A 26,145-nucleotide genomic window follows, 5' to 3' on the forward strand; every position below is an offset into this window, starting at 1 on the left:
TAGTTTTGCTCTACGTTTATTTGTCAGACGTTGTTACTGGGCAAAATCCAACTTTATATGCCATCCTCACTTTCTCTGAACAGTTTTATGTGTGGGATCTGAACATGCTTTATACCTTAGGAAGACAAAACATAAATGTTAACAAATTAACTCACATAGAGGGTTCAGCTTTCTGTGCAATGATTAACTCAGCAGCTGCTTGTGCCCCAACTGCAGATTTTTTAAAGTGAACATCCTCTATACATTATTTATTTGTGATTCACTCTCAGATTTGGGGCAAACACAGGAAAAGTTACAGTGCACATACTAAGCAAGGCACCTCAGTCTTTGGTATTGCATTTAACACATCTTAACACAGACTTGGAAGTTGAATAAAAGTGAAACATTTGGGGGGAAAACAGCCTCAGCAAACAGCATGCAGAATCTGTAACTTCTATGGAGTTGCTGTGCCTGTCTAAAGGGTTCCAAAAATAGTTGTCACTGCAGGATTCATGCATGGGAAAAGTGGAAGTAATCCATATGTCATCTGCATCCTGCTTATTCTTTCTATGAACACTTTGAGAGCATTGTCACGAGCTCAGCCATGCCGTGCCGCCTCCATGGGCAGCAGAGCACAATTCCACTCAAGATGAAGTGCAAACATTTCCATGTTTATCTGTTTACACAATTTCCAATCCATAATGAAATGCCAGAACAATTTACACACACATACTGGTTGAGAGGGAGCATGCAAGGTTTTAACTAGTGTTGCTACCTCCTCCCATATAGATCTATCACCAGCTTTATCACTCGGTCTGGAAGCGGACAAGGAATCTGAAAACCAAGGCCAGCATTGTTGGATATTTGCAAGAGGATTGCTCAACAAATAATATCCCACACCCCTGTGAAAATTCAGACTTGAAAGATGCTGCAGCATCCTTAACCCCTGCAGCTACAGCCTCAAACCTCAACTGCGGAAGGGGCTAGGTGCAGAAGTTTGGAAGCAGCTTATCCTTTGACAGAAACACTTGGGTATCCACGTGTCACAGGTTGCTGCTGTCACCTTCCCTGATGTCTGCTTGTCCCCTTGCAGGAGAGTACTGCGAGGTGAGCGTGCGCTCCGGCCGCTGTGCTCCGGGGGTGTGTAAGAATGGAGGAACCTGCGTGAACCTGCTGATCGGGGGCTTCAAGTGTGAGTGCCCCCCGGGTGAATACGAGCGGCCATACTGTGAGATGACCACCCGGAGCTTCCCTCCACAGTCCTTCATCACCTTCAAGGGGCTGCGACAGCGCTTCCACTTCACCATCTCCCTCATGTAAGTCCCGGTGGGGAAGGGCTTTGTGCCTGGTGGCTTCTCCATCTGAGCCTGGGGGGTGTTTGTTGAGTATTGTCACATATTACCCACATGTACAGGTCACTTGGGGGATTTCTGATGGTGATTCCTGCAAATGGGGCACAACAGTGTTATCCGAGTACTTGATTTTCTGCCCTGCTGAGGATGCTGCTGACTCCTGACCTTCCCCTGCTGCAGCGTGAGGTGATGGCACTGGGAGAGGGGCACCAGGACCTCCCTGGCCACCTCTCAGTAGCCCTCAGCTGAAGAGGCATGAGGGTAGGTGGTAGGCTTGCCACTTTTTATAGTTGAGCCTCCAGCCTTGGAGGCTGGCTGCAGAGCCAGTCTATTCATGATGCTTGTTTGGGAGAGCCCTTCTGCTGCCCTGCTTCCCAGCCTGTGAGAGGACCAGGTCTCATCAGGCCATAGCTGAGCACAGGTTGGTCCTCCTCAGGTCCTTGCTCTCCGCTGGCTTGGGATAACTCCAGCTGTCTCAGCTCCTCCCCTCACTTCCCCTGTCCTTCACACCAAGCTCCTGCTTCTGGTCCTATTCCAGCTGCAGGCACAAGCAGCCTCATCCCCATCGCATCTGGCTGGACATCCCCATGTTGGACAGTCTTCTCCTGGGCTGGCTGTCACTTTTCCACTGAGGAAAAGCACTCAGGGAGGCAAGGGGAGCCATGATGGCAGCCACACTGCATGGACCAGGGCTCTCCTCCCCTGGCTCACACATCCCAGAGAAGACTTCTGGGGTCAGGAGCAGACCTTGCCTGCTGTGGAGCCATAGCTCTGGATGCACACACACCTCTTCTCTGGAGAGGGGCTGGGTTTTCAGCTTTCCCATGGTTTAGCCCATCAGGATTGACCTTTTGTTCTTCCCCACAGTTGACTGTGAGTAAATAGCACAAAAAGTGTTAAACCTCAAAGGGTGAGGCTGCAGATTTGTTTACAGGGACAACAACAGTGGCAAGGCCAGGCTTGTTTGTGTGTCTGCCTGGAGAAAGTGTCAGGGAGGGCACCTCCAGGCATGTGTCTCACCCAGCACCAGTTACCTGGTGGTTTACATTGTCAGGAGCCAGGCAGCCTCTCCCCAGTTATCTTTCATCTGCCTGAATCTGAAATTGTATGGAATCTTGGCATTTTGGTTAAATCAGAAAGCACAGACACAGCTTGAACGTGGGCTGAGGTAAGGAGGTGCGCCTGTGCAGATTGGTTTGGAGCATCGGATCTAAGCACACAGGAGAGCTGAGGAGCGAAAGGCTTCGTCAGTCCTACAGTGAGTGCAAACAAAGGAGCAGTCTGGGCCGGCTGCCAGCGTGAATTACCTGCTCTGCTCCTGGCTTGTCCCCTTGGCCACGGGGTGTCATTTTTCAGGCTTTCAGGAAGAAATCCTCGACGTGGAGGGTGCTTCAGGCTGAAATGACTCAAGTGCTCTGTGTAGGGGTTATTGAGAAACAGCAAACTGCTGTACAAGGCACTGGTTTCCTCACCTTCCTTAAAACCAAGATGGCGTATTTAGTCAGGAGCTAAATACTCAGTGTGAGTGTAAGTCTAGAGCATCATGGAGTTCATCTCACATGGTCTGGGATAACAACACATTCAGCTTTTTGTACCTGAAGTTCATTTTTATCTACACTTACTATTTCTTTGACTTTTATTATCCTTCAGTGCAGGTGGAAAACATTATGTGAGGATAAACAAGAACTAGCAGTTTGACTAGATGATGCTTTGCCATTGCATGTATTGTGATCTGGGAGCATTTGTAAAATGCCAGCATCTAGCTTACCTTAGCCTCAAGTGAATCCTGCAAAGAGCGGGATGTTTACATTGTCCAATCTCCTAACTAAAGTTACTTGTTTTCTTAGAAGTATTTAGGTTACTGGCCAGGCATTTCTTTCTGCTCCCAACAGTGTACATCTTCCTTGCTTCCAGTACTTGCTCCTCCTTCACTTCAGGAGACACTGTCATTTGACAGGTTTTCTCAGTATTTGTTCAAAATTCTCATAGGAAGTGTATTTTGTTTCCTATGTCCCGAAATCAAAAATATCCCTCCTATTAAAAACCAGTATTTTTTTTTCCCAGCTGATGGTAACCAGGCCAGTTCAGAAGCAGCAGTGCTTTAGCTGTTATTGTGATAAAAAGATGCTTTTGACTAATGGCAGACAGTGGAACTGAGCACACACGGAGTAAAGACACAAAAAATAGCTTAATAGTTTAATAATTAAAATTACGATGGAGAATTTTAACCATATCAGAAAAACAGCCAAAGAGAATTAAGGTTCCTGTTGCTGCTAATCAAAGTTTCTGCCCGCTAAAGAAGCATTCCTAATGTTATTCTCATTTCTTTTGTTCATATATGTTCTGGATAGATCTGATCAAAACGTTTTGATGAAGCAGTTACCCATGGAAAGACACAGTCTTGGGAAGTGCAGGAACTGTATTTCTTTGGATTAAATGTTTGATGGTAAAAGGTGTAAACAAAATCAGTGTTTTGATAATATTGAGCTCTTTCAACAGTATTCTCTTAATTTGTTTAGCTTGCTTTTTACTTCTAGAACATTATGTTAATTAAATTTAGAAAAAAAGACATATTTCAAAACTGATTAAAAGTAATTGGAGCAGTCATATACTATTTTGATGGACTGCAGCTGATATTCTTTGGCATTTGTATTTTACTGGAAATACCAAAATTTTGACTTCTCTTTTTTGAACCAGAACAATTATTTCTCCTTCAAAAATACAAATAAAAGTCCCGTATGGAATAAAAGTCTGCATTTCAGTGTAGCTCACATTCAGGCTCCTGGTTCAGAAAGGCCTCTACTCAGTGTGATCCACAACGTACATATGTCTGTCAAATAACTGCTGTTAAAAAATACTATTTGGTTTTTAAATTTGTTATTTCAAATATCAGTCCTAAAATACTGCTTCCTTCACATTCTCTGAGTGCAGGTCTTGTTGCAATGCAGGAGAGTCTTGCTAGTAGACATGACATGACAGCACAAGAATCATTTCTTCTGTCTGTGGAAGGCAGCTTTCATTAGCTGTATTCAGCGTTTCATTCATTTGTAGGAAAAGTGGGTTAATTTAAATCAGGGGTATTTCCTGAAGTTCAAGATACAAAATCAAACTACACTGCCACTGGGAAAAACAAGAAATTCCTGTGGTTTGTCTTTCTTTCTCTTTTTTATAGAGAATATTAATCTTTGTAAAACTGTTTATGTGAAGTGTAATATAATTTTTTTGCATTTCTAAGTAGATGAAAGCTGTGAGTAAATTTCCAAAGATAATGGGATTTAATTAAAAATGATAAAATACACAAAGCATGCAGAAATTTGCAAAAGGAGTTCTGTGCTGACAAAAAAAAAAAACCTCAGGCTTTTTTAAATGTGGGGATGCCTCTTTTCCTTCAGGAAAGATGTGATACATCCCATATTAGGTGCATAAGAAAAGTCAAACCAAAAAACACCCATTGGCACTCTGAGTGGAATCATTTGAATGTGTATTTTCCTTCTGCCAATTGACTGACATGTTGATTGATGAATCCCAGCCTTTCTTCTTCCCTTGCCTCCTATCAGGTCTTTTTAATCAGTTGGTGACTCTCTTTGTACACTGGAGCATTTAGACAGCAAGCAAGCAGCAAGTTTCCCCCTTTTGGTGTGAAAACACTTTCTAGCTTTCGGACTGTTTGCAAAGTGTAGTTGGTGCTACTGTTTGGTGAGTGTCGGATACTCACCCTGCATTGTGCTGCATGTTTTACTCCTTGTGAGGGTCAGCATCCACAGCAGATGTCTGCAGAGTAGGTTTCTGTAATTTCCACCTTGCTTACGTCTGTTGATAGTGAAAGGGTATATTGATCCTGTGGCTAGCTCCTCAATGTCACAATTTTCTGTCTGAAGAGAGATTCAAAGGCTTGCTTCTCTGATAGACACAATGCTTTCTTCTGGAGGACTTGGCCATCAGTCTTTAATTCGTAAGCCATTAAGCACAAGCCCCTTGTCTCTGCGTTCTAGGTTTGCAACCAGGGAAAGGAATGCTCTCCTCCTATACAACGGGCGTTTCAATGAGAAGCACGACTTCATTGCCTTGGAGATCATTGAGGAGCAGCTCCAGCTCACATTCTCTGCAGGTGAGGTCTCGCTCAAGTCGAGTGTTTCTGCCTGTGGTCAGCAGATCCTCTCAAGCCATTGGGAAATGTGCATTAAGGATTTTATATGGCTGTTTGCTGCCTCATTAGCTGAGTAGCTGGCTGATGTTTTACAATGAACAACTGATGCCAGGTATTGCACAGTACCAATTGCACGCTACCAAGATTGTAGCGGTTTGCAGTGGTTACACTGCTGTCGCATGCAGGAACTTGTCAACATATCCGTTATAAAACCAGAGTTTATGACTACTATAAAAGATCGGCACTAGCCTGAAAGCTGGCTTCTGAGCCAGTGTGTGCTTAAACAAGACTCATTTTATCACACTGTGATAAACGTCGTGTGGTTATGTATTTTTACACTATGCCATCAGTGAAACTAGGTGTGTGTAAATGTTATCTAAAACACACATGCAAGCCAAAGCAAGCAAGTGAGAAATGCCTGCCACTGTGGTTAGTGAAGAGCAGTGGTGCTACAGAAATGCACTTTTGTGCTGTAGAAGCATCTCCTCTTGGAAGAAGCCATAAACAACCAAGGATTTAGAAGAACTTAGCTGCCTGCTCATTGCTATGGTAGGCTAGGAAACAAGAAACAGAGGCTTTGGCGTTTGCTTGCTTTCTCACTAAGACAAAGGCAGTGTCTTTTGGTGCTTCTGGGAGCAGAGAGAGGGTAAAGCCACCAAGTAAAGCTCAGGGTGGCATGTATCCCTCCCACTGTGGCCTTCTCCCAGGGAAGGGGTTTCTTCCAGAAAAGCAGCCCTGGCAGTGGCAAAGCTCTTCATGACACAAGTGTGGTCAAAGCAAACCTTGACCATTCCAGCCTTATCAGAGCAGTGTTTCCCAAGTTAAAAAAGCCCAAGTTTCATCCAAAACCTCACGCCCAACTGTGCTAATTGCCATGACAGGGGTAACACACAGCTGTACAACATGGTTGCAGCACACTGAAGCCACCAGGAATCACCTGTTGGGCTTCACCAGGCTTGCTGAGGCTCTTGGAGTCTCTTTTGATGGAACGTTTGCATTCCTGCTTCAGGCCAAGAGCAGATCTGTTCAGTGGGGAGGTGTTGGTGGCTTTACCAAATCTCAGCAGAGCAGAGAGCCTCTAGTTGTCACAGGTTTGGGGGATGTTTTCCATTGGGATAGAAACTGGGAAGGTCTGTTGTTGCGTAGGTCAAGTGGGGTTACATGCAGGTCAAGTGAGATGTTTGTACCTCTTTATCAGGCATGTAACTGAGGTAATAATCCTGTTATTTCCCATTATCCATATTAGAGATAACAATGGAGCACGCAGGCTCTAGTCAGCTCTTAGTTTATTGCTGTGAAAAGTGAGACACTGCAAGCAATAAAGCAGTAGAAGCAGAGGCAGAGCCCACCTCAGTGTTGCACACTCATCACCAGTGACAGTCACTCAGACCTCATGATAAATACTAAGTGACCCCATCGATTTACCAGCAAAGCTTAAGTGCATATCAAGACCTTTGAGTTGAAGATACTCAGTTTCATTTCCCTTTATTAGCTCAGAGTTGTCTAAATTAGATTTTAAGGCAGACTTTTGAGTGGATTAATGCAATGAAATAACATGCGGCATTCAGAGTGATGTGCTTTCTTCTGTAGCTCTGCTCTGCCTGTCTAAACTTGAATCAAATTGCTTGGAAGGCACCCTGAGGATGAGTGAAGAAAAAAAATAAATTCTGCTTGCACTTATATGCATTTAAATGTGGAGGAACTGCTTTAAAATACATGAAACTAAATTTAGATTTTCACTGCTGCACCTGAGAGCAGGTCTGGTCCTGTACATTACAAATGGTATTTTCTTTGGAAGGAGAATGGTTTATGTTTTATAGTTTTAAGTGGCTTTTCACAAACAGTACAAGTTTTGGACACCTGATCTGACCATTTTACCTCTCGCAACAACTTTTTCATAGAAAGCAAAGCAAAAGGATTGGAGACCAGAGAGCTTCCTTTCACAGAAATGTGCAAGCTGCTTAAAAAGCCCAATTTTCACCATTGATTTATTTATCACTAAATGATAAAAAACATTACAGCAAGATGTCAAATATGCTAAGCGGAAATCTGTACTGTTTAAATAACAGAAATACAGAGAATGGGCATTAAAGGGTGGTAAGGGACACAGGAATAATACTTCATAGGGGGTAAAGCATTTGTTGCAGATAGAGATGGACGTACATTTTAACCTCAGCAATACTCTGGACTTTGTTAGCTTATGGAAGGGAGTTATTTTTCCTGTGGTTTATTATGTCGAATTTTCCAGCTGTTAAAAAAAGAGAGAATGAAAAGGAAGGCCAAAACCCAGCAATCCCTGCTCCATGCCATGCCTTTCATGTACTTTCAACACCAGTGTTTATTTTGCTGCTACCTCAGAACAGATATGCCTGGTTACTGAGCTGCTTCTGCTGACTCAGACCTGGCTTAAAAGCTTCAGTTTAACAATTGCAATGGCAAGGACTTGCTTTCAAATTTAAATACTGAAAGGCTGCCAGTAATTTTATTAATCATTGTAAAATGTTATTGGGACCAAGGTTACTGTGGGGTTTACACTGGAGGGCTTTTGGATTTCACTCTCAACTCCAACTAGGAGTAGGCTTCCCATCCCTGACAAAATAATCCTGGCACAATACCCATCGTGTTAAAAACACCTCAAAGTGCTGCCTTTGGCAGAAATGCAAAAAAATTCATTTATGTCTTTTCCTCAGTTGACCACTTCAGCAATGGCTGTATCTACCCGCTGCATCTGCTCCAGTGCTCTGCAGAAGCACAATGGAAAATAAAACAATTTACCTGGATGTACCAGAATCTATTTTTGTATTTGTGCACCAAAATAATTCCATGAATCTGGGGATATTTTCCATCCCACAGGACAAAACCTCAAACACCTCCATGGTGAAGTAAAACAGCTGCATCCTGTGCCTGATGAGGATCTCTCTGTATTTTGGTTTAGTGCAAAGTGGAGGTTGCAGTGATGCTCACTTACTTCTTCCCTTCTGCCTGCCCTTGCAGGGGAGACAACCACTACAGTGGCACCGTTTGTTCCAGGAGGGGTCAGTGATGGGCAGTGGCACTCAGTCCAGGTGCAGTACTACAATAAGGTAAGACTAATGGTGTCAAGAGATAACCTGTTATTTGTAAAGTTATAGAGCCATGGGTTGTGTAGCTCTGACCTGATGTATGCAGGGGACTTGAGTTTTACTCATCTAACCAGCCACATTGCATAAGTGGTCTTGCTCACCTTGCCTGAGATGAAAATTCACTCTGAGGGCTTTTGAGTTTTGTCTCAGGAAGACAAAAAAGACCCCAAACATTAGTATGTCCTATTCAGAAGTGCTACCAAAGGAACCTTCAGTACTTGGAACTATTTTATTTTTCAGGTCTTTAAACCCTCACAAGTGTCAGTGTATCTAAACCAATGGATTCACTGATTTGGATCTTTTTAAAGAATTGTGCAGAGCAGGAGCCTTTAGTGCAGTAACTACAAGCCACTGGTGTAGAATTTCCTGATGCAAAGCAAAATTCTTCTCTATAAATGTTGTCTTCTGTAAAATGACAAGTTTAGCTCACAGAAGCTTCTCTCGTTTGAAAGATTTGAATATTACATGGCTGACTTTCAAGGGCTATCTTACTAAATCAGTTTTTTGTCTGCTATGTAAAAAGATATGCAGAAGAAGTGCAAAAAGCGCTGTTGCACACAGCCCATGGCACTCAGAGGTGTGCTCTGTGGTCCCCATCCCACAGCTGCACCATTGGTAGGTATCAAGAACAGGTTCACTTTGATCCAAAGGCAGGGGCTTTCTGTGAGCCAGCCATTTTGTGATGAACCAAAAAGCATGTTGCTGGGGTGTACGGTGTCACTGTTTGCAGATAGATGTCAGAGCCCTTCTGTAATCTAGAATAAAAATTAGAAAATCTAGTTGGTTACTGAGAAATGTTGCTTTTAAGTCTGACATGATACCATTATGGTGGATCACGTAAGGAAATAGAGGAGCATTGTTGGCTGTTAGAAAGGAAACAGGATACTGATGTGGTAAGCTGAATGGAAGATGAAGGATTAATATAGTCAGCAAGTTCTTTATTTCCCAGAGCTGCATCCTTTCATCACAGTTTGTGTGGTAGTTTGAATGGAAGGATTAAAGTTTTCTTTGGACTCCTAGATAGGGTCTTCTAGCCCGAGGGTATTTTACAGAGGAAATTAATTTCTTATTAGCTATTTTATATTGAAAAATAAATGTTAAAACTTATTAAATAATTAATGTACTCAATATACTTTGTATTATCCAAAGCACAGAGAAATAGAAGCAAAACTTAGTGTGTCACCATGCATGCATCTGTGGACACTTTGAGGCTTCTCCTTACAAACTGCAACATGCCATGTTTCCATAGTCTGCGTATTTCTCAGTGAATCACTTTAGTAGGGTAACTGACACTTGCTGATGCAGTGAAGGGACGTCCCAGCTTTCAAGCTTCTTGGTGGATGAGGAGTGGAGGGCACAGGTGCAGGGACAGCCACAGAAGCTGCTTGCTGAAGGACTGCTGGCCAGATAAAGGGTCCCAGACAGCCCCAGAACACTCTTTAAAAGGCAAAGAGATCTGACACAGATGCTAAAATTAAACCCCTGCCTCACTTCCAGGGCTTGCTGCTGTTGAAGCAGACTGGTAGGTGTGCCCGTGTTAGCAAATGGTGTTTTCCTGTCATTACGCATGCACCCTGTCATCATTTTCTACTTCTGACCCAGTTTTGAGAAGGGAATAAGCCAGTCCCAGTGCATGGGTGGGAACTCAGGGCAGAGAGGGAAAGCAGGGGGCCCATGCTAGGAAACAGCACTGACTTCACTGCATTTGCCACTCACATAAAAGTGATGAAAAGAGTCACTGTGGTGAGCAACGCTACACCCTTTGTATTAGAGACCGAGGTCATCACCTTCCCCTTAGCAGTATTTATTGAAGAACGGTTAAATTTGGGCAGATTATAATACTGAGTAAAGGGCGTAAGTAGGATATGCTAACCTACATACATTTAGCGTGCTCTCAGGCCTTTGCATCATGTCTGGGAACTGCCTGTGTTGCACCAGCTCTTCAACAGCGAAGGACACCACTGTCACTGTGAGGCAGTGCAGCCGGAGGCAGCTCTGCAGACCTGCCTGCAGGCTGCCTGCCGCACCCTGCAGCAGGGATAAGCCTTCTGGTATTTGTTTGTAAAGCAGCTCCTTGGCTACTTCATGTTTTAACAAAGCTGGAAGTAAAGTTCCTGTGAGGAGGTTGAAAAGACAGAGATAATTTAGGGATTTGAGTTGTGCCAAGATAAATGGGATGCTATGTCTAAACTTGACGCAGCTAAGACATGTTTGAATAACAGAGGACCCAAAACTCATGAGTTTGCTTAAATTACACACTCATATTATTCTGCAGGTACTGCATCCTTCTGCTCTTTCCAAAATCCTACCACACTGTCAGGTCCTCATCCTGTCACTGCTCAACCCCTCTGCTCTGCTCAGATGCTGCACAGCCTTCCTGAGCAAGCAGAGCCTCTCCTGAGCTGTCTCCCTCCTCCCTGCATCCAGATCATGTTTGATCCCCACCTCCAACCCCCTCTGCCCCCTCTGCACTCCCTTCCCTTGGACCTGCCTCCGGCTTGCTCTGGCATTTTGTATAAGCACCCTGTCCCTTGCAACAGGGCCACAGGGGCTACCTCCACCAGCATCGCTATGGGGCTTTTTGCCCCTTCTTCCATTCTGGTGTTTGCCTGGGGGCTTCTGGTCTTTGCTCCTTTTTAGACATCTCTTCCTGATGCTGTCCTTGGGAAATGCATAACTCATCATCCCAGATACCTGTAGAGATCCATTCTATTCATTTGTCTACGTCTCACATTAAAAAGCCCTTGAAGAGGTATTTATACCTGTTCTTTGTTATCCCTCACTCGTATTGAGTTTCATCTGCCTCCAACTGCCTTTTGCTCCACCAGCAGGTTTTCTTTATTTAATAAATGTGATCACTTTTTATTACCCATTCATCAGTCCCTTTCTGTGCCACTTCTGTGCTTCTTTTGAACAGCAAAACCCAGGCAGACATTTTGAACTTCTCGTGTTCACTCTCCTACAGCTGAGTGCTGCCAGGCTGCTCGTCCTGCTACTGGGATCATTACAGCTGTGTCTGTCCTCTTTCCTACCCAACACTGTGTTCTTGGGCAGTGACAGGCTTCTTCAGGCAGGACCCTTTCCTCCTGCTTTAGAAATGTGAGAGATGTTGTGGTGCAGGTTGAAATAAATAGCAATTTAGAAGTTCCCTGTTGTGCTCACAGCAAATGTCTGGTGTCAGGTGCTCTCCTAGGTTCATCCTTCTTTCCCAGTGCCTTTTTTTTAAGCTTCTGTAAAGCATCTTTTTAAAACCTAAGCTAGGAACTGTTCAGTTTATTTCCTTCCTTCCACATTTGTACAGCATCTAGCAAGCAAAAAAAGGATTCAGTCTTCTTTGAGCTTTCAGATAATACAGTAATTCACATTGAGAGTATTGAATTTCATCACAGCTGAGGTAACTTTTTGATCTTTCATTTTTGAGTAGAATGACTAACAGGCTTTGATACATAATCTAAATCACTTCAGTCCAAAGCAAATTCTAGGAGATGAGTTTTCACAGCTCTGAAAGCTGTTCCTGCAATCCAAGTTGATCATGGTAGGATACAAGCAAAGGTTGAGTGGCTTTTGGCACGTGCAGCTCTGTGGATAACGTTTGGTTGAGCATCACTGCAATTTAGAGTCCAGGAATGGGTGACTTGAATGCAGGGGCAACTGGTGGGAAACTTCTGCAGCAGCTATTTCCTTAATGTGGCATCCTGGTGACGCTGCCGCCCCATGAAAAGTCAGTTTGATAATAATAAAATCAGCAGTGTAGAAGTGACTTCTGTAAATCATTTTCTGTACTCAGCTCAGAAGCAATGTGCTTGGCAATATCTATCTTTAGTGTTAATGAAAAATGTTGTTTTGCTTTACAACTGCAAGGGTCTCCTGCCTCTGAAAAACAAACAGTGGAGCTTCACTGGTAAGAGATGAGTCCAGAGCTGGCTTTGTGCCACCGTGTTTGCAGAGAAGCATCAAATAAACCTCTACCAGCTCAAGTATTTGATGCCTTCTTTCAAAAATCCTGGTATGTTCAGGCACTGAAAACATTGTAGTAATGAAACAGATTGTCAGAGGAGGAAAGGAAGTAACGTCATTTCATTTACCATGCAGTGATGGAAATGGATGCTTCCTCCCCGGGTAACAGCTGACACAGTTTCAGTGGGAGTGCCTAAGGGAAGCACATGGATGTTGTGTTAAGGAAGTGTTGGCTCTGTATTGAATTTCTGGAAGGGAAAACACTAAAGGGAAGGAATTTGTAGCTATAAGAGAGCAGAAGTGGACTGGGGGTGTTTTAGAACCATTCTCTAGTTTCAGTTAGATATGGAAAGTCTTGTCAGCTACCCAGTAGCAAGGTATCAGTTTACCTGTTAGCAGTGTTACTTGCCATTACAGATGTTTGCTGATGAGGGGGGAAGGCAGGGAAGAAAGCTACTTGCTGGCTCTGTTAGCTCAAACACATTACCTTCTGGGATCCTGATCTTAAAAATCAATGGGAAGTATTAAATTAAAGGTCACCTGCATGTGACCTACTTTCTCAAGGGGTATATAAGAAATTCACAAGAAATGTGACTTTTTATGTTATTTTGGAGAGAAGGGTGTGAAAAGAGGGAAGATTTCAGCCTGACAAACAAAACTAATAGAAAACAGCAGAAACAACCTGCTGCTTGTTCACAGGATACCTGGCATAAACGGCAGCAGTGGTGTGAGCTGCCCTCTTTGCCTTGGTAATGTGCTTTCTTTCCACACGATGACAGTTTAGTCAGTCCCTGATGGAGTTTGGTCCTTACCCTTTGGCTCTCCTTAGCCTGCTGATATGAGTAACAGGCAGTAGCCATGCTGATACTGATTTGGAATAGGAGCAAAACCACCAGGATTTTTGATGGGAATGATACTCAGTATCAGTGATATCACATGGAATATCTAGCATTCGTTGCACACACATGATCATATATGATTGTAGGCAGTGCTTAGGACAGGGGATTCTGGTAGTGGGTGGTGGTTTTAATTAAGTTAAAACTTCAAGCCACTCTCACAGACTTCTGATGATAGAAATGCAATTTTGTTCAGAATTTGAGATACCCCATCAAATTTATGTTAATGTTTTACCTGACTCATTACCTCAGGCTAGAATTCATCATTTGGCACAAGATAAAAATGTTTTGAGTACAGACATGTTCTGTTAATTATAGGGGGCATGTACATGTATATTTATATACTGTGTATCTTATGTGTTACTTACACATATATGACATCAAAGTTGCTTAAGGACATTACTGTTCTGTAGGCAAAAGTTCCTTCTGTGTCTTTTTAAGGAGACACAGGATATCTTTACCTAAATGACAGAAAAATGGAGAATAGCAGAAAGAAACGTGCTCTCATAGAGTGTCTGATGTGGAGCACAGTAGTTCTGGAGGATGGATGAACAAATCCCTGAATGACTCACAGAATAGCTCACAAGAGTAAGGGCTGTAAGACCGAGCAGTGAGTGTGCTTGGGATTCTCCTCCATGCTCAAGAGGTGTAAAATGATGGGTGCCTTGGAGGGTGTCTCCACTGTACTGGTCCCTTGAGCCTGCAGGCTCCTAGGATGAGAGAGTCAGGACAAACATTACTCTTTTTTCCATAACTGGGATAAGTTTTCTTCTCATATTTGGTAATTGGTAGTAAGCTGCCACTCATTCACTCCTTCCTTGCATGTCTTTGGACTGAAGAGTGCTATGGTTGTTGATGCTTGACTCTCTTGGGGGTATCCCACCCTTTCACGGCAATTACATTTAGCAGGGACCCACTGCTTTCCATCCCTGTGCACTTCCCACCCAGCAGAGCCCAGACCTGTGTTTAGCCTGAGGACAGCTGCCAGGAAGACAGACAAATTCTTCAGTTAGAGATAAACTTAAAAGAAATGAGGGGCTGTTGGGCTGATACTTGGTGTGTTGTGAATTCAAAGCACAGGGGGTGCATTGCTCTGAATCAGACTCACGTATGCTTTCAAAAGTCTCCTGCCTGTGGTAAATGATGGTTTCTCTTTATTTAACTGGCCTTCATCTGGGCAAGCTGGAGCTTGAGCATCACCAAAGACTGAGCTAATGTTGTAGAGATTTAGTTCTCAGTCCACTCACGCACTACATTTTGCCAGTACCTTCCTTCCCAGGGAGGATCTGTCCCTCATCCATCAGCTGGAAGCTGTTTCCAGGTGCCAAAACACCCTCTGTTTCAGTGCCAAGTCCTGAGCTGGAATTGATGTTCTGTTCCTTGGGTGCGTGCTGCCGCTCTCCCCTTGTGCTTGCTCAGCCAGCAGGCGAGTGAATGGGAAGGCAGTTTTCTCCCTCTTCAATGGGCTCCTCTGCCAAAGATGATCCTGAGGGGTTATTAACCTTGGCCATACAGCTCTGCTGTGGCACCAGCAGAACTTACTTTTTGGAACCTGCTCCATACTGTGGATCACTAGTAGTGCCCCACAGACTGGCCACTGATGCCAGGAGGTAGCTGTGGGAAAGGAGGAAGAGGGGAATGTTTGGAGTTACAGCATTTGTCTTCCCTAGTAACTGCTATGAGTGATGGAGCCCTGCTGTCCTGAAGATGGCTAAACACCTGCCTGCCCATGGGAAGTGGGGAATGAATTCCTGGTTTTGCTTTACTTATTAAATTGTCTTTATCTCAACCCATGAGTTTTCTCACATTCACCTTTCCAGTTCTCATCCCCATCCCACTTTGAGGGGAGTGAGTGAGTGGCTGTGTGGGGCTCAGCCGCTTGCTGGGGTTAAACAATGACACTAAGCAAGAAACAAGCAGCAGTCTCATCGGGTAGCTGCAGAGGTGGTGGGGACGAGGAGTGTATAATAGTCTTCAGGGCCCACCAGCTGATGTAGAGGGGGCTTTTGCACACTGCAGCAAGGATGGCACAAATTCACTTAGATGCATGATGTGTCTTGCTGGAGCTTGCCTTGCTTGTACAGAGCACCTGCTTCAGCTGACCGCATGGCAAGCGTAAGCTCTTGGGCTCAGTCTTCTACAAACCCTGCATTTACTCATCATACTCTTGCATGTGTTATGCCTGCTACTCATTAGAGGAATTATCTTTAGGATTATCTTTATAGCAGATCTCTAGCATTCATCACTGTCTTTGTTTAACTACAGCCTCTGTTTTGCTTCTGGGATCCTGTGTCGTGCAGCTGCCTAGCAATGGCCAGGGGCAGAACAGTGCTGAAGGACTTGAGGATGCGTATGAAAACTTCCCTTTCAGAAACTCAGGTCCACTCCTGTTGTCCCACCCAAGAGCCACTGGGACCAGATTTCACCTAGCCACCAGTCCCTGGGGAGCAAAACAACTGTACCCCCAAAGTCAAGATCTGTAGGGCTGCATGCTGGTGCTCTCATGGGCACCTGGAAGCTTGGTGGCCATTCACGTTCCCCTGCTATGGGCAGGCAGGAGCTGCCCTTTAATCCAAACCGCTTCCTAAGCGCAAGTGGCACGGGCAGTCGCAGGCAGTGAGAGCGATGCTGGTCTGTTTTGGAGAGATTAATGTAGCACTTTATTTTGAATAGGGTGGAATGAAATACAGCAACCTCTGATGGTCTGCTGCAGAGACCATAAGAGCCATGCTGGCTATGGCAGACATGCCCCTGCACCGGGTGCCTGTGGAGCTAGCAGATAGGTTATCTTGTTTCCTTCTGAAAACACAGACCCTCTTTGATGATGGCAAACTAACCTGTTATGGAAATATATTCTTTATTCAGGACCAATAATTGATTTCACCACTTTCCCTTGGGGGAGAGGGGAGAAAGGCAGATATCAATGTTTTAGCGAAACTCAGACCTTGACAACTGTGCCAAAAGACACAGATGACACTGGTTACTGCTTTCTCTCCTATAAATGGAGCTAATTCTTATTTTAAGTGCTAGGTTCTCAGTGCCCCCCCCATGACCAACAGGCAAACATGAGCATCAAACAGCAGCTCAGCATGGGCTTCCCTGTGCCATCCCACTACCGCACTGCCCCTTGGGCAGGGGCTACCCTTCCAGCACGGAGCCTTGTTTGCTCAGCTGTGGGTCTCCTTGCCGAGCCTGCTAGTGAGGCTGCCAGTGCCGCGGGTGACTTATGAGGCAGGCATATGCCTGCGGTTGAATAGGGATTGCCAGCTCCTTGGAGAAGAGCCATGTAGCTGCACCAGCTAGGCATAATTTCTAGTCATTGGACCCTAGGTGAAAGTCTTTGCCCTGAAAGTACCCAGGACACCATGCAGTATCGTTTACTTCTTAATCTCAATGGTCAAGAACAGTGGTGGGCAATTAAACCCGTGTGCTTGGGGGCACCTCTCACACCAGGGCATGGTTGCCCCTGCCGAGTGGTGTGCTTTGTAAGCCGGTTGGAAAAGACAGACCTGAAAGAAGTCACATCACTGGAGATGCACTAAGTAATAAAGACTGGGTATGACTTATGCAAATGTCTGTCACTGGTGACATCTGAGCAGATGTAATTGTGATCTGAGGGAGAATTTCTGAAGTTAATCCTCCTGGTGGCTTCCAGACTAATTTGTTAAGGGATTGAGGGAGATTTTCTAAATAAACAATGCAGTTATTGAAGATTATGATAATGCCACTGTTGATCAAATGTGGGCCCCACCACAGTTTGGGTTTTGCTGGCTCAGATTGACTTGCTGTGATTACAGCATCCATGATCAACACCAGCCTGCTCTAGTATAGCTTGGCATTGTCTGGTAAAGAAAAATGTAGAACATTAATTATACTGTTAAGCAAATATTTGGGGGGCAGGATACTGTAAATACTGAACATGTCATTCAGTTAGGAGCAACCTACTTCTCTGAGCATATTATTCCAGGAAGTATAATTTTGTGAGTCTGCATTTCCAAACCTAGATGTGTAATATTGCTAAGAAATGCCAATACAGCTTTTAAAAGCCCTCTCAAGTGTGCAAAGAAGAACATGTGTTAAAATTTAGTTCTTCCTCTTAAAAAAAATAGCATACTCTTAAGATTTAATCATATTTCTAATTTTATCATTTCCTTATCAGTCATCTCATTGTGAACATATAGCAGGGTCGCAGAGATCAGTGGTGGCACAGCAAGGAGGAAGCAGCAGACAGTGCTAACTTCCAGCAGAGCACTGGTGTTATACTTCACCAGATCATCATTTTGTGTTGGATGCCTTTCCTTCTATGGCATTTTCATGGGATCAAAAGTTCTGCAATAGCTTAAGCATGGGAAAGCTTGCAGAACACCAAAAACACAGAGAGTGTAACTGCATTCAATTCATTCCTCTAGTTTTGAGAAGGACTTACCTGTGGTTACCTGTGTAACTGCAGGGCCTCTTCTTCATAGAGCAAGTTGCTGGGGTATCTTCAGTTAGATGAGGAAAAAAAGCACTTTTTCACTTTTCAAGTGAAAGAAGTGAAAAAATCACTTTCTGTGCTAGTACAACCAATATTTGTAACAAACATCTAGAGGGATGTATATGTTTCATTTGCTTTTCAACTCAAGACATCAAGGAGTTTTTACTTATATGAAGGATTACCAGTATTGTTAGCCAGATGCTGGGTATGATAGTTCTTTCACAACTTTCTTACAAGAACAAGAGTTAGTCTATCAGCAGGGTATAGTGCTTTCTGGTGGGCAGGCTTGTGAAGCATGCAGTAGGCAGTGGGGAGGCACATGTACAGTATGAGGGTATGAGGAATTTGTAGCTGTGCATTTGTATTAATCTGTACTATATATTTTTGGAGCAAGTGGGCACGGCCATTTAAAAAACATGTCAATTAAAATTACAAGCAGTTAAAGGAAGGGGACGAAATTAGGCTTTCCATTGCTGAATGCATGCCAACCTTGTACATCCAAAGTTCAAACTATTGTTCTAGTCAGACACATAAAACATGTTCCTCGTGTCATGATGTAAAACATCTAATTTCCTACATGGTCAGAACTCAGTTTTTATAATGCCATGAGAAAAGGTAATCTCTGCAAAAAATAGTTTGGTTTATGAGTCATTTCCTGGCATTCTGGCTGAAGATTCAGAAACTCCTGTCCTTGCTGAGGCCAAACTCATTTTTCCATAGAGATCCAGAGGATCATCAAGGAAATTCTGAGTTTAAGTAAGACCACAGACTTGGTACATAAAAAATGAAGCTTGACAGGTTCTGATTAGAAATCTTAGAATCACTGAATGATTTGGGTTGGAAGGGACTTTAAAGATCATCTGATTCCAACCCTCCTGCCATGGACGATCTTCCCACAGTTCTGATGGTCTCTTTGTCCTTTGAAATCATTACATCAAGCCACTATTTCCCTTTTTAAAGGAAAAGTTCAGCTTGGGTACAAGCGTTGCTATTGAAGCAGGACTCACTGGGTGATGTTCTGTGGCTGTATAAGGCCAAAGGCCTTATGATGATGAGTCACTTCCATCCATAAAATATGGTATGATCCTGTGAAAACCCATCCCAAGCTCCAGCCTGCAGTAGTGCAGGTGGGAAGCCGAGACCCAGGAGGACAAGCAAAGTTTTGCTGCACATTTGCCCTGCTTTTAGGCTCTTCCACAGCACCTACCACTCCCTGAGTGGGACTTTGGTCTGGCCTGTGGCAACCATTTACATTCCTGACAACTCCTGAGAAGCACTGAAGGGCTGCCTGGCTAATATTTACTTTCTCTTGGTCCTCTCAAATGTGGTTGCAGAGCCTTTGCAGGTGCTTGGGGTGGAGGGGAGCTGATCTGCCATTGCAGAACACAAGCCTGGACTTAAAAAGCCCCTCCCTGTAACTGCACTGATACTTATTCATCCTGCATTAGTAGTCATTGTTTTTGTTGATTCGGGGGTTTCTTTCTGGTAGAGGGTAAGTGTGAAGTGATGGATATCTGGGAAAGGAAATCAGGATTTGGCAGCAGAGTGACATTCCATTGTCTTGACACAAAATAACAAATAACTTGCCTCTAAATCTGTGTCTCGGGAAATGAAAGCGTAAAGCAGTGAAAGTAATTTGGAGTTTGCTGAGATGCGAAGTGTGACCTGCTCCTCAGCATCCCATGATAGCTTTGAGAAGTCTCTCTGGTGGCTGGGGAGGAAGAGGGCGAGTTCATACCCAGTGCCTGCATCTTTCTCTCCCGCAACCTGCCTTTGGAAGTGGTGTTCTCACAGTTTGCAAACACCACCTGAAAACGTTCCTTGTTGTGGCAGTGATTTTATAACCAAATGCAAACAGTAACTTTTCAGAAACCATCCACAGGTTTTTTGCTTTCTAAGTGGCAGTAGGGACCACGTCATGCAAAGCCAGCCCGAGCCCCTGCTCTTCTGGAAGGCTCATCCTCAGCAATGTGGTTCAGCGTTTACTCTTCTCACTCCTCCCAAGTCTTAAAAGGCTTGATATGTGTGCCCAGTTACAGCATTGCCCACCCCACACAGGAGCTGGGTTCACTCAATCCATCTAGTACCATCTAATACCATCGCACCACAAAACTCAGAGGTTTACTCTCCAGAGTGGTGATTTTCAGCTCCTCCTGAAGGCCAAGGAGATGCAAGGGACAAGAGCTGGCTGAGTCTGAAAGGCCCTTGGCTCAGCACAGGGCCTGAGGATGGTGCTTGAAGGCTGTGTTGTGCAGCCCAGCCTGGTGCAAAGCCAGCAGAGTCATTGAAATGGCACCTCAGGAATTTGGTGCAAGTTCTTTGAAGTGTGCTGTTATCTCCATTTAATCACTCAGTAAATCTACAGTAGCTGCCTGTTTGCAGTAACTTTTCAGGTATTTTGCATCTGTCTCTGTAGTGAGGGGAAGCAGCACTTTGCAGTTACCTGGCCACAGAGAGGTCTGGGTGTACCAGGAGACCAAAGGTCCAGTGTGGGATTCTTGGATTTTATAGACATAGCCGTGTCCACATCAGCCACACTGAGCAGCACTTTGCTTGGCAAGGTGTCACCAGGGATGAGTTTGTGGAGGAGTTAGTTGCTGTAAGTGTCATGTTGTGCTGTTTCTAGGTGTTCCTTGGAGTCTGACAGCAATGATGTTTTCATCCTGGATTACAAGTTTACAAAAGTTATATAAAATCAAAAATATTTGAGAATGGTTCTTTGACAGGTAAATATGGACAAGTGGCAAAGGGAGAAAGGTTTGATGAACTAGGAGAGGAGAGCATGCTCTTCCAGCATCCCTCATGTGCTTTCTTTTCTCAGTCTACAAAGGTACTGGAAGAAAATCCTTGTTGGTGAAAGGCAGGGAGGCAGCAAAACAGAGAGCAAAAGGGTTCAGAGTAGGGGGAAGGTGCAACAGCCACAGATTATCAAAGGGGAGGAGTGGGCTGCACAGCATGGAAGAGGGGGGCTGCAGCAACAGAGCACCATGAGTGGTGTCTCCCATGTAGAAAGTCAAATGTTGTCTTGGGAGTGGGAATGGTCTCTTGACAGCCAAAACAGGTCCTTCTTGCTGAGTCACTCATTCAGCATCAAAGAGCTGAGAAGCACCTGGGAATACAAATTTGAGGATAAAATTTCCATTTGCAAGCAGGGAAACTTGTTCTTCCCATCAGCACTACACAGCCTTTGACAGAATTAGTCAAATCCAAGAATATACCCTTTGCAGGAGCTGATATTTGTGAAGGTGCTGGCCATACTCTGTGGAGGGAAGGAGCAAGTCTGGATGCTGTGTATGTGTAACAGCCTTACCTTGTCCCCATGGTGGCACAGGAGGGCTGCTCCGCTCTCTGCCCTGCCACTGAAAGAGCAGCAGCAATTCAGGCCATGCTGTTCACACGTGCCAGGTCTCATAGCTGTGCCTTAAGCCTCCTGCTTTGAATATCAAAGTTTAGCCTCTGGATGTGCCCATGAAGGAGATAACAGATCAGGCTAGTAAAACTTGCTTGACTTTTTAGCCCAGCCTCGCTCCTGACAACCCGTGTTTCAGGGAGTTTGTCTAGGAAAAGGAACTGGTCTGGTGGCTTTTCAGGATTTGCATTTTTGACTCACCGATGGGAAGCCTTTTGGTTTTCCTTTTCACTGTCACAGGCTCTCATGTTTCTCTACACACTCAAGCCAAGTTTGTGTAAAGAAATGCCATTAAAATATTTGGGGAATAAAGGGGATACATACATCAAAGGAGTAAGGGGTTTATGTGAAATGATTTGTCCTGCGTTTCCCTGATGACTAATCAGGATGTGTAAAGGATTCACACCACTTCATTTTAAAGGTGCTCTGGAAAAGCTGTAGGAGGAAACTTTAAAAAGCACAGATTAACGTTAACAGTTTCTCTAATCTGGCCTAATTTGGAGTTTCCCGATGGATCGGAATGGTCTGCAAGCCATGGCGCTAAATTTCTCTGGCGTTTCTTCGTCTGCCCCTGGGATTACAAGTGTGGCGCTTTCCCCATTTGGGTTTTTTTTCCTGTTTATTTATTTATTCCCTTGCGGGGGGCTGGGCTCCAGCAGCTTGCCCAGGGAGACTGCCGCCGCCTCTAGCACTTAATGAGCTTTTTGACCACTGAAGCAGCACAGCATCGCCTGGGAACGGGAGGGGGTTTCTCCCTTCCCCACGGCAGATAGCAGAGCAGAGGCCGGCGGGTTAACGAAGGAGCCGGGCGCCTGGCAGGCTGCCTAATGAGCGCCAGGGATCCCATAAGGGGGGACCTGACCGGAGCCCCAGCAGCAGCCTCCAGTGGGACTTGATGCCAGTTGCTCCATTTCTTCCCATTATTACTGTAGGTGGAAATGTTAGAAAGCAAAGAGCCTCAAAGGGTATGAACATGAGGCATTTTCTACCCATAACTTTGGGGGGTGGTGTCTGAACCAGCACACTAGCAATGCAGAGGAAAGAGTTTTTTGTATTAAAAATAACTAGGAAACAGATTCTTTTTAACCTTTAACCACGTCAAACAGTCAATAAATCATTAGCTACTGATTAACAAAAATGGAGGGGTAACTTATTGTCCGGTAAGCAGACTCTTGGAAGCACTGAAAGGCTGGCACTGACTTCAGGATGGCTTTTCTTTTTACACTTTTGCACTTATTAAAAAGACAAGTCAAGCTCTGCATATTAAAGCTATGCCACACAAAGCATTTTGCTAAAAGACCAACTTCCTAAAAATAGATATGTTTTTAAATGAGTACAGTGAGCTGAGCAAATGCAGTATTTACGTTATACAACATTATATCTGCCCCCCAAGAAAACAGGTCTCATGCTGAGAATAATGAGGTGGGTTATGTCTCATCTGCAAGGGTTCCCAGTTTGCATTCTCAAAGTCTTGGCCATACTTACAGTCTGCTGCTGAATCGTCTCCTCAAGGTCCTTCAAAAGGCTCAATGGTGTGGCTAAAGTGGCGGAAATCCCCATAGCCAAGGTTTGGGATGGGAGGGCACAGCTTTCAGTTTGAGTTCAGGGAATACCCCTGATGTTGGAACACTCCCATGGCCAGCCAAAACCTCTCTCCCTCTTTCCATCTGTGGGAAAAGTCAAGTGGCAATTGTTTATCTAAGAATGAAAGTTGGAAAAAGGTGTTTCTAGTAGAGGAGATGTTTGTGGGACCTTTGGAAAAGCACTGTTATCTTGCAGATTAACTAATAAAAGGGTGGGATCTAGGAATCTGAGTGTCACTGCTGCTGCTGATTGACTAAACAAACATTTGCACTTTGTAGTATTTCTGTTACATGTACAGTATCTACTCTGGTTTAATTCAAAATAAGGTTACAAAGATTGGACTATTTGCTTAAACCTTTCCAACAATTCTGCATCATGACTTCTCAAAACAATGGTATTTTTAATGTGAAAATATAACAGTTTTTAAGACAAGGCTTCTATTGTCTGTTATTCTGTTTGCCCTTTCCATTCAGTCTGCATCATTAGACCATCTGTGTCTTTAATAAGTAACTGTGTGGGCTCCCGCAGTTTAAATATTGACTTTAAAATAATAGAGGATCCCAATGAAACAGAGATACAGAGGAATATCCATGTCTGATGTTTGAAGTGAAATGGGAGTAGATTTCTGCAGTAGATTTGCAAACTACAAACAGATGTGTTTTGATGACCTTTTCTCCTCTGTCTGGTCTCCATTTATAAAACACAAGTTCACAGATTAAGCTTCTCGGGGTTTTACATGCACTTGGGAGAATCTACATGTGTTTCTGCTGAAGCTGTGGGGGGAAGTCCAAACAGTTCATTGCTCTGTACTTGGGTTTCACAGAAATCAGATTTGGCATCACTAGTAAAATACCTTTGTGGTGCTATTCTCTCACTGCAACCTGACAAAGTCGGTGCAGCTGGCCAAAGGGAGTTGCATGCACCTTTGAAGCTTGAGAAGGTCGCTCCTCCAGGTCACCACTGAGGACAGTAGATGAGTCTTGCTGTTAATTCCACTGCGGTCAGAAAGGGAAGCTGTCATTCGTGCAGTCTGGCCATCACTCTGGACAGGGTTGAATGTCATGGGTTAGACACGAGATTTGAGATTGTCCATCCGTAGATCAGAACCACTAATTCCCTTCAGGAAAGCAGTGAGGCAAAGTTGTTTGTACAATGTTAGGTACTAATTGCCATTATTTGAGGAACATAAATGTGGTTCATCTTACTTTACAGATAGATAGAAAGGAAGGTAGGTGGCTTCTGCTCTCATATGTGAACCCTGAGCCAGGGTTGCTTCTTCTCCAAGTGACTCTGTGTGTGATTATAACAAGAAAACGCAAGGGTCAATACAACAAACACAACATACTTTATATGGGGCTCACAGGACATTTGAAGATCACTGTGTAATGGTGATAATAGACTGCAACACTCAGGACTGCCTTTTTTTTTTTTTTTTTTTGCTTTTTGAGTCCAGGATAGATCCAGTTTTCCAAGTTTTTGTTTAAGGGAGACCAAGTTCTCTCTCTGGCACTGCTTGGTACCCATTCTTGCCACTTACGTTTACAGCATGCAGTCTTTGAAGTTTGAATCCCAACCTCTTTCTGGGCAAGCACTAAGCAAAAAGGAGCCTTTAGGGTTAGGCAGCACAAGGTAAATTTTCAGCCCCGTGAGCAGGAACTCAGTTACATGACTTGTATTACCATTAATGGGGGTCATGCTGGTAAATTCCTGTACACCACGTTGCACATTTACTCATGGGTGCAGAATTGGCACAGCTAATGAAACTTGCCTTTCAGGTAGCATGGGGTTTCAGGAGATGAGTCTGACAGGCAGAAAGGACTCCTAAGTACCCAGATGAAAGTCTGGCTTTTAACTCCTTGAACATATTTCCAGAAAATAATAGTGTGAATTAGTGCTGGTTAGTGTTAGCTGTTCCTACTGTTAGGGATCAGTCTTGCTTCAGTAGGATTCCATAGAGACAAAGATCATGCCTGAAATGTGAATGTGTGTGCTACCATTTAGTGTTGACAATTCACTTTCGTGTGTATTTCACAAACAAATTAAGCTCTTTTTTGTAATTCTTGCCCTTGCTGTTTTCCCAGAGATGATCCCTCCTATGGCTGAGCATCACCTGGTGCCTTCCAGCTTGCTTTACTCATGGGCATCTTATACCCATTTGCTCTGTACTGTGTCCATTGCAGTAACAGTGTCTTCTCTTTTCCAAAACCCTTCCCCAGCCTTTACTTTGCTAGGCTAAACAAGCCAAGTCCATTTTGTGGTTTTGATAAGGTAAGCTTTCCATTGCTCTGGCTGCCTCTGCTCTAGATAAAAGTTATTTTTAATAAATGAACTCAAAATGGTCAAAAATATTCAATCCTGTTCAGTGTCATGAAATTTCTCTCATACCCATCTTTGTAACAAACCACTGTTGTATTGCCTTTTTTGCCTTTTTATCACACCATGGGTCATAATTGTTTTGTAGTCAATTAATAGATATATTTTTCTTATTTTTCATTGTTTATAGCTGATGGTCTCTGAACCTGCAATAGGAATTCTTGTCATCAGACCCCAAGTTTCATGCTGTGTGATTAATTCTCTTTGTAGCACTCAACTATTCAAATGCACAATGCTCTAAATATCCTTTGATTCACCAGCAAACTATATTTAATATTAATCAAAATATTAAATGAATAAAATCAGTTTCATGATACAGCTCTGAAGGAGCTCCTAACGTGGGCTCCCTCTCTTCTAGTCATTTTAATTATTTTACATTTCAGTTGATAAAGTATTCCCTATACTAGGTGCTGAGATGATGAGTATGTAGTACTTGCCATATATAAGAGAAAAAAAAGATTCCATGCCCTATTAAATCAGCCAGAAAAATCTCCTTCCTCTCCCATCCACATATTCTTACATTTTGGGAAAAGCCTTTTGTGTCAAATGAGCCTTTTGACGTGGTCAGAAAATCATGGCATGTTTGAACTAAGTGTGAACTGCCGTTTGGTCTCTTTTCATTCACTGGAATATTCTATTTCTTCTTCATCAGCTTATTGTTCTGTGTGGACATCAGAGCCAAAAAGATGCCGGAGATCTGCAGTGCAATGAACAGTCAACATCTAGAGAAACACTTTACAGTTTCCATGTTAAATAAAAGTACAGAAAAACTCAGTGCACCACTGCAGCTAGTTGACTGTGAAGGAGCAGCTGCAAACTGCTGACTCTCATCAGGTTGCAGTCTTGATT

The 26,145-nt window shown here is 43.8% G+C and overlaps 1 protein-coding gene across 1 annotated transcript in view; it reads left to right on the plus strand.

Annotated features, from left to right (window-relative positions):
- CELSR1 (cadherin EGF LAG seven-pass G-type receptor 1) overlaps positions 1 to 26,145 on the plus strand; it is a 163,928-nt gene that overhangs the window by 88,064 nt on the left and 49,719 nt on the right. The window contains exons 3-5 of the mRNA XM_034062830.1: positions 1,073 to 1,295; positions 5,324 to 5,439; positions 8,473 to 8,561. Coding sequence (XP_033918721.1) covers positions 1,073 to 1,295; positions 5,324 to 5,439; positions 8,473 to 8,561 — 428 coding nt within the window. The remainder of the gene's footprint in view (positions 1 to 1,072; positions 1,296 to 5,323; positions 5,440 to 8,472; positions 8,562 to 26,145) is intronic.

Source organism: Melopsittacus undulatus, chromosome 5 (assembly GCF_012275295.1).
Source record: "Melopsittacus undulatus isolate bMelUnd1 chromosome 5, bMelUnd1.mat.Z, whole genome shotgun sequence".
Classification (NCBI taxonomy): domain Eukaryota; kingdom Metazoa; phylum Chordata; class Aves; order Psittaciformes; family Psittaculidae; genus Melopsittacus; species Melopsittacus undulatus.